This window comes from Salvelinus sp. IW2-2015, unplaced genomic scaffold (assembly GCF_002910315.2).
Source record: "Salvelinus sp. IW2-2015 unplaced genomic scaffold, ASM291031v2 Un_scaffold1203, whole genome shotgun sequence".
In the NCBI taxonomy this organism is placed as follows: domain Eukaryota; kingdom Metazoa; phylum Chordata; class Actinopteri; order Salmoniformes; family Salmonidae; genus Salvelinus; species Salvelinus sp. IW2-2015.
The window spans coordinates 333,722-341,039 of NW_019942776.1; the positions used below are offsets into that span (position 1 = coordinate 333,722).

General features: G+C 44.1%; 2 protein-coding genes across 2 annotated transcripts in view; both read right to left on the minus strand.

Moving 5' to 3' along the window:
• Window positions 1-5,108, minus strand: part of LOC112070027 (E3 ubiquitin-protein ligase rnf213-alpha-like) — a 10,577-nt gene extending 5,469 nt beyond the window's left edge. Inside the window, exons 1-8 of the mRNA XM_070438811.1 lie at window positions 4,958-5,108; window positions 4,396-4,421; window positions 3,197-3,307; window positions 2,072-2,314; window positions 1,422-1,497; window positions 1,279-1,313; window positions 1,050-1,150; window positions 577-763 (exon numbers count right to left, since the gene is read on the minus strand). Coding sequence (XP_070294912.1) covers window positions 577-763; window positions 1,050-1,150; window positions 1,279-1,313; window positions 1,422-1,497; window positions 2,072-2,314; window positions 3,197-3,307; window positions 4,396-4,421; window positions 4,958-5,108 — 930 coding nt within the window. The remainder of the gene's footprint in view (window positions 1-576; window positions 764-1,049; window positions 1,151-1,278; window positions 1,314-1,421; window positions 1,498-2,071; window positions 2,315-3,196; window positions 3,308-4,395; window positions 4,422-4,957) is intronic.
• Window positions 4,361-7,318, minus strand: part of LOC139024221 (E3 ubiquitin-protein ligase rnf213-alpha-like) — an 8,276-nt gene continuing 5,318 nt past the window's right edge. Inside the window, exons 2-6 of the mRNA XM_070438812.1 lie at window positions 7,059-7,227; window positions 6,859-6,959; window positions 6,628-6,742; window positions 4,958-5,161; window positions 4,361-4,421 (exon numbers count right to left, since the gene is read on the minus strand). Coding sequence (XP_070294913.1) covers window positions 6,942-6,959; window positions 7,059-7,227 — 187 coding nt within the window. The 3' untranslated portion in view covers window positions 4,361-4,421; window positions 4,958-5,161; window positions 6,628-6,742; window positions 6,859-6,941. The remainder of the gene's footprint in view (window positions 4,422-4,957; window positions 5,162-6,627; window positions 6,743-6,858; window positions 6,960-7,058; window positions 7,228-7,318) is intronic.

Genomic DNA, 7,318 nt, shown 5'->3' on the forward strand with positions numbered 1-7,318 from the left:
AAGAGACGAGAGTAGCAGAGAGAGCGGGATACAGAGAGAGAGAATGAGAAAGAGGGAGATCAAGAGGACTCCGTTTGAGCACAAGTGTCCTTCAAGAGATGGGAACGACCACTAGGGATAACAGTCAAACCAATAACCCCATCCATCCATGTAAAAACAGGGACCTCTATAGTGCAGTGGTTTTCAACCATCCTCAGACATTCACACTTTAGTGTTGTGGCCCTGAACTAACTCTAATTCACCTTATCAACAAAAATAAGTTAAAAATGTTTTTACCTTTTTTTTAACTAGGCAAGTCAGCTTAAGAACAAATCTTATTTACAAGACGGGCCTAACCCCGGCCAAACCCACAACGCTGGGCCAATTGTGCGGCACGGCCAGATGTGAAACAGCCTGGATTCCGTAACAAGGACTGTAGTGACGCCTCTTGCACTGAGATGCATTGCCTTAGGACCGCGCGCCACTCGAGAGCCCTAAATGCTTTGATGATTCGATCAGTTTGAAGTCAGTGTGGTTAAACGCTGGAATATTCCCAATCACATGGATCAGCTGTGTGTTCACAAGGAGAGTTTGAACGTTTGAAAACCCCTGCTCTAGTGTACTTACCTGGGGGTGACTGCTGGCCCCTAGCAGCATGGCCATGTGTGTGATCAGGCGCAGCAGGTTAAAGGGCACTGGGGACATATTCTTGGTGTCCTGCATGTCCAGGTTGTCTCTCCGTCTGGGCTCTCCCAGGATGTGGCCGGTCTGGGTGCGGTCACCCCTGTGAAGAAAGGGGAAAACAACATTTGTTTTTCTCCATTCTCCAGTGCTGTCATGATACCAGACCTGGGTTCAAATAGTATGAGCCTGCTTGGATGACCAGATGAGCGGGGTTTGTACTTTGGGGGCTATACCATTGGTTCCATTGTGCCAGGTCAGCTCAATCAAGCACAGCTAAACAATTTGAAATAAAATAAAATACTGTRTGAACCGAAGTCTGCACAGTGCAGCACCTGCTCAAGCCATTATCAACTGTCTTTTAGAAATTCCATAAAAATCSCACTCACTGAATCTGAACGGCTTGGAAGCCAGGGACAGCCTTGTGGTTGTCCCCTCCAATCTCAAGGCCACAGTCCAGGCAGCGACTCCTCTCCATYGGCTGGCCACACTGTGGTTAGAGGTGTCAGACAGATTGGTAGGAGAGAGAGAGAGATTCTGAGAAACAGTACTTAAACTGAAAGTTAGGGCCAAAGATAAGATTATTCAGAATAAACTCAAAACTCAAAAGTTACATACCTCACCGATGGTGCACGGGTGTTTGTTGGGACAAACTGTGGAAGAGCAGAAGAAAAGCTTGACGACTTCACATGTTAGACAGTTAAATCTGCTAAATCTTTCAAAATGCACACATCCTTTGTTGTGGCCGTTACTATACTTACAGTACCACTGCAGCTGCCCCATGGCTTTGTGAGCCACTGCTAGCATGTCCTCTGGCATGGTGGGGAGGAAGGCTCTCTATAGACACACAGGAACAAACATCAACGTTAGCTGGACTATACATGAACAGAACGGGATACTAGGACCACCCTGGAGATAAGTCACTGCCGTTAATGTGTTGAACACTGTTGCTTTCTACGGACTGTATTGACTGATACTTCACTGATGTGGTGGATAGGCCTTTTTAAMGATTTCAATAATTAATCAACCAACCATTTTCAGACTACAGGGCAAAGTCAAACCATACTGCGCTGGCATTGATATTTATTTTCACAGGTTGCCATTTCAGCACGATTCTATTAAGTGTTGAATGCATACCAGGCCAGCCCAGTACAGCTTGGCTCAGCTCAGTAGTGTGAAAAGGGTTTAGCCTGGATTCCTTCCAGACCAGGGTTGTCAAACTCAATTCCTGTAGGACCGTGTGTAAGCTGTTTTTTGTTATTTCCTTTCTATTCATGTCAAATGAAGACCTTGGCAACCAGGTGAGGGGAGTTCTTAACTATTCCTTACCCTATGGACTATAATCAAAACTAAAGTAGTGCACTACATAGGAAACAGTGTGCCATTGGGCACGCAGCTACAGTGTTCCCACCTGCATGTTGGCAGGCAGTAGTGCCAGCTGCTGGAGGGGCGTCAGTAGACCCTGGTTCCCACAGAGCAGCACTGCAGCCAGGTGYACGCTCAGCTCCACCACCACACACTGGGCCCCAGAGGCCCCGGGACGGACCTCCAGGGGCCCCAGCCGGTTGGCCACCAGGGCCTGGGCGAAGGCCCTCACCTCTGGGCTGACCAGCACCTTGGAGGCCTGGATGAARGCCAACAGGGCCTGGCATTGCTGGAGGGATACAGTGTTAGCTTTAGGTGTGAAGACACTGTTAAAGAGACAGGTGAAGTATGGAAGCTGAGGAGACAGTTGATATACAGTGTTAACTTTAGGTGTGAAGACACTATTAAAGAGACAGGTGAAGTATGGAAGCTGAGGAGACAGTTGATACACAGTGTTAGCTTTAGGTTTGAAGACACTATTAAAGAGACAGGTGAAGTATGGAAGCTGAGGAGACAGTTGATACACAGTGTTAGCTCTAGGTGTAAAGACAGGTGAAGTATGGAAGCTGAGGAGACAGTTGATACACAGTGTTAGCTCTAGGTGTAAAGACAAGTGAAGTATGGAAGCTGAGGAGACTGACAATAATATTCCTTTCTCTTGACATGTGCACTCATTCACTACTTCCCGCAAATCTAAAAGCATTTGATTGGTGGTMACATGGGCTAGTAGGAGTTTCCACCATATGTCTTATATCAGTCATTATCCTTCAAATCAGTGAAGGGTAGGAAGGAGAGAATTGGGACTACGTCACAGTATTTTGTCTTTGTATAAGGACTCTTACCACAGGTTTAGGATGGAAGCTGTCATTGGCTGATCTGTAGAGAGAGGTGCTTGAGGAGACAGTTTGATACACAGTTGTTAGCTCTAGGTGTAAAGACAAGTGAAGTATGGAAGCTGAGGAGACGGACAATAATATTCCTTTCTCTTGACATGTGCACTCATTCACTACTTCCCGCAAATCTAAAAAGCATTTGATTGGTGGTGACATGGGCTAGTAGGAGTTTCCACCATATGTCTTATATCAGTCATTATCCTTCAAATCAGTGAAGGGTAGGAAGAGAGAAATTGGGACTACGTCACAGTATTTTGTCTTTGTATAAGGACTCTTACCACAGGTTTAGGATGGAAGCTGTCATTGGCTGATCTGTAGAGAGAGGTGACTTCTCTGAACAAGGCCAGGAGCAGGTAGACTGCCTTCTTCTGTGGAGGACATTTACAGCCCTGCACAACACACACACACACACACACACACCCACACACACACACACACAAACTGTTTATCCCCCAATATCAAAATAATTTATTGGTAAAAAATTAAGTACCTTACTATGATTGTTTTTAATTAAAATTGGTCTGAGTGGGGATGGAAAAACTGAAAACTTGCTGTTATTGGCAGAGATTTGGAACTCTTTCTTATTGGTCTATTAACTAATTTACTGCATGGTGACTGTCACATGGAAGGCCAAAACTCCATCCCACCAAAACAGGCTGAAAAACAGCTCTCACACTAATAGGGCCTTTATCACTTTCACAAGTATTATTCCAACCTCAGTGTGGAAATCACACACAGGAAAATCATGTTTTGACTGCACTGGCCTTTAACACTTTAAAAACAGATATCTGATAGAAAGAACATACAAATGAACAAGCAAAATCAAATCACAAGCTTATGCAAATGTTCTGCAGGTGTTTCAGTTATGAAGTAAAGTAGAACAAACAATACTCACAAGCGTTGTCCAATCCCTCGAGTTTGCCTTCCATCATTGCCTTGGCAACAGCATCTCGGATCGTCTTGTAATCCTCTCCACACAAGATATCTGAGTCACATCAAGTATCTATCTGGCTGCCATCTTCATTCTGAAGGACAACAGAGATAACAAGAGTGGTTAATGGTATGAAAGACGTTTTATATCATCACATCAATACAGGAATACTTTGTAAATTACTCAAAAAATGCTAGCCATGAGGTTCTAGATTTAAATACCCATTTAACAAATTCAAACTTAAAAAACTTATGGATGAAATAAGAACACCCTAAGCTAAAAGGTTGACTATCCCTGTACCACTTCCAGCTTGGTACTGACATCGTATGGCTCCTACATTACTCTCCTATAAAGAAAGACAAATGGCCACCATTACTGCTGCAGAACTTCAGTAGGGAACAACCACCGGATGTCAGCCACCTTCAGGAGTGTCTGAACAAACTCCACGCCGCGCTGGCTGCAGATCTTACGGACGAGGTAGAACCCGGTACCAGCATTCCCGCGTGCGTCTACACAGTTCTACCACACTGGTCAGGAAGGCGCAACGCCGTTAGGAGACTCCTCCTGCGATCCTATTGGACATAATGGAGAGAGGGAAGCGTCACATGAAACACATACGATTGATGAGAGAGGACTAGGATAATTAGGCAACATATACTCATTTTTTTTAAATAGATAGGTTAATAGTCATACACCAGGTAGATGAAGTTAGATATGTTGTTTTACAGAGTCAGCCATAGTAGTATGGCGCCCCTTGAGCAAATTAAGGTTAAATGCCTTGCTCAAGAGCACATCGACAGATTTTCCACCTTGTCGGCTCAGGTATTCAAACCAGCAACTTTCAGTTACTAGACCAACAATCTAACCGCTAGGCTACCTGCCGTCCTACTGTATTAATTAAATCATTGAATAGTCTATCAAATCAATCATATATATTGTACGACAGTTGACCTACACACAGCAAGTATCATTTTGAAACAAGGGTAGTGTTCACAGGAACAAAATGGAAGAAAAAAACCTTTATTAAATGGAGTGATACTGCAGACTACTTGAAATGACCCAATACTAGTTTGTACTACTGAACAGGATCCAGGATGAGCGTACGTACCTGTGGCAGCAGACAGCATGTGGACCAGCAGGTCTGCAGCCCTGTCCAGCCCCATGCGCACCCTGGCCACCTGCTGCAGGTACTCTACGGTGGCTGCGTGACCGGCATCCAACTGCAGGAAGTCCCCCAGGAAGACCCTCTCATCCTGCATGCAGGCTGCTGCTGCCCCGCCGTGTGGCACTGCATCCGCTCAAACATGGAATCCTGGGATGGAGAGGAGGGTGTGACAATGATGTCACTGAAAAAGCATTTCACTGAAAGATGCTACATGTAGAAATGTGTCCCCATGTAGAAGCTTGGTGAACTGCAACTACACTTAGGCTCAATATAACAATTCCCTTCCCTGCCCGCAACACGGTGGAGAGGTTAGTGCCATCTGACTTCCCAAGGATTCTTGATAGCAAGACTATTTTACTTTCAGTTACGTCATCAACTTCAAAAACACCCGTAAATAATATTTTGGGTAATTGAAAACATATTTCACAGTGATTTAGATGGTACAATGATTCCCTACACTATTCAGTGCTTGTTTTCTCACATATACTGAAATTGAGCATGGAATTTCAGTAACCAGACATGACAAAGCGATTTCTACATTGGCCGCTTGCCCCCAGTCTGCCATTGTTCGTTGTGCTCGATGAGGAGATGACCACCTTTTAGTGACGTCGATGTAAGAGGGAGAGTGCAGTTTTCCCATCTGGCTTTTGTTGTCAATAGCAAGTCTGCATTTTTAGAATGCTATTTTGTGTGTGAAACACTATCATTTCCACTATTACTGCAGATATAATATTATGGACATTTTCTGAATGACAATGCAAAAACTCTACATGTAGCTGTTTGAAATAGCATTATTCACTGAAATAGCACTCACGATCACATACTGAAATAGCATATTCACTGAAATAGCTACTATTCACTGAAATAGCACTATTCACTGGTGAAATAGCACAAGTCCTGAAATAGCAGCGTCCCTGAAATAGCACGCGTCCCTGAAATAGCACGCGTCCTAGAAGGATAGCACGCGTCCTGAAATAGCCTTATTCACTGAAATAGCATTATTCACTGAAATAGCACAAGTCCCGTGAATAGCATTTTCACTGAAATAGCATTATTCACTGAAATAGCACGCGTCACTGAAAAAATAATCATTATTCACTGAATAGCACATGTAGCCAATTGACATAACTAAAATCCACAGCAGTAAAGACTGAGTTTCAAGCATGACACTATGTATTACTTTTAAGGCTAGGATTTTGCATCAACTCCAACAGTCAAGGTCAATGTACTTAGCCGATATTCTTCACACCAACAATTACTGATGCATAACTCTTTACATACACAACCACACATAATGCTACTGTAGATTCAAATGGGCCATAATATACACCTACTCCAGACAGATGAGTCAATGGGCCATATATACACCTACCTCCATTCAAATGGGCCATATATACACCTACCTCCAGACATATGAGTCAATGGGCCATATATACACCTACCTCCATTCAATGGGCCATATGTACCCTACTCCAGACAGATGAGTCAATGGGCATATATACACCTACCTCAGACAGATGAGTCAATGGGCCATATATACACCTACCTCCAGACAGATGAGTCAATGGCCATATATACACCTACCTCCATTCAATGGCCATATATACACCTACCTCCAGACAGTTGATATACAGACAATACAGTTCCTTCTTGTCTGATTCCTCCAAGATGTTGCTCTGTTCAACTGCTGTCAGGTGCTGCTGCAGGTAGTCTTTCACGTCATCAAAGCTTCAAACAAACATGAATTAATCAACACGTGAGGGCATTTGAAAAATGTTGATATACATGATTACAAGATAATCATGAATGAAAGAGTAGTCTAGCAGTACTAGTCACGTAATCACCTGTATTTGAGCAGGAGTTTGAGAAACAACGACCGAACTACTGGGTTTTTGTCCAGAGTCGTCAAAGGGAGAGAGGGCCTTGGTCAGAATCTGACGATGAGCTGAAAGAGGAAGAGGATTGTGAGGACAACCACACACACACAACAAGACAAACACACAGTGGCCCACACACCGCCCACACCCCCATCTCCCCCACTCACCACCTCTGATGATGGGCACAGAGTGGACCTCCACCATGAGGAAGGAGGCCGGTGGAGGATGATGGCACTGCAGGGGGAGAGTTGTCCTTGAAGCACACTGTTGAGAACCAGGTCTATGAAGAAGGCGTTGCACTGCTTCCTGAAGCGGGCTGTCTGGTTGATCAGAACTCTGTGTAATAACATGATTGAACACCGTGACCAACAAACAATGCAATGAACCCACACATACTGTATGTTAATAATTAAATTCCGTTACAGTA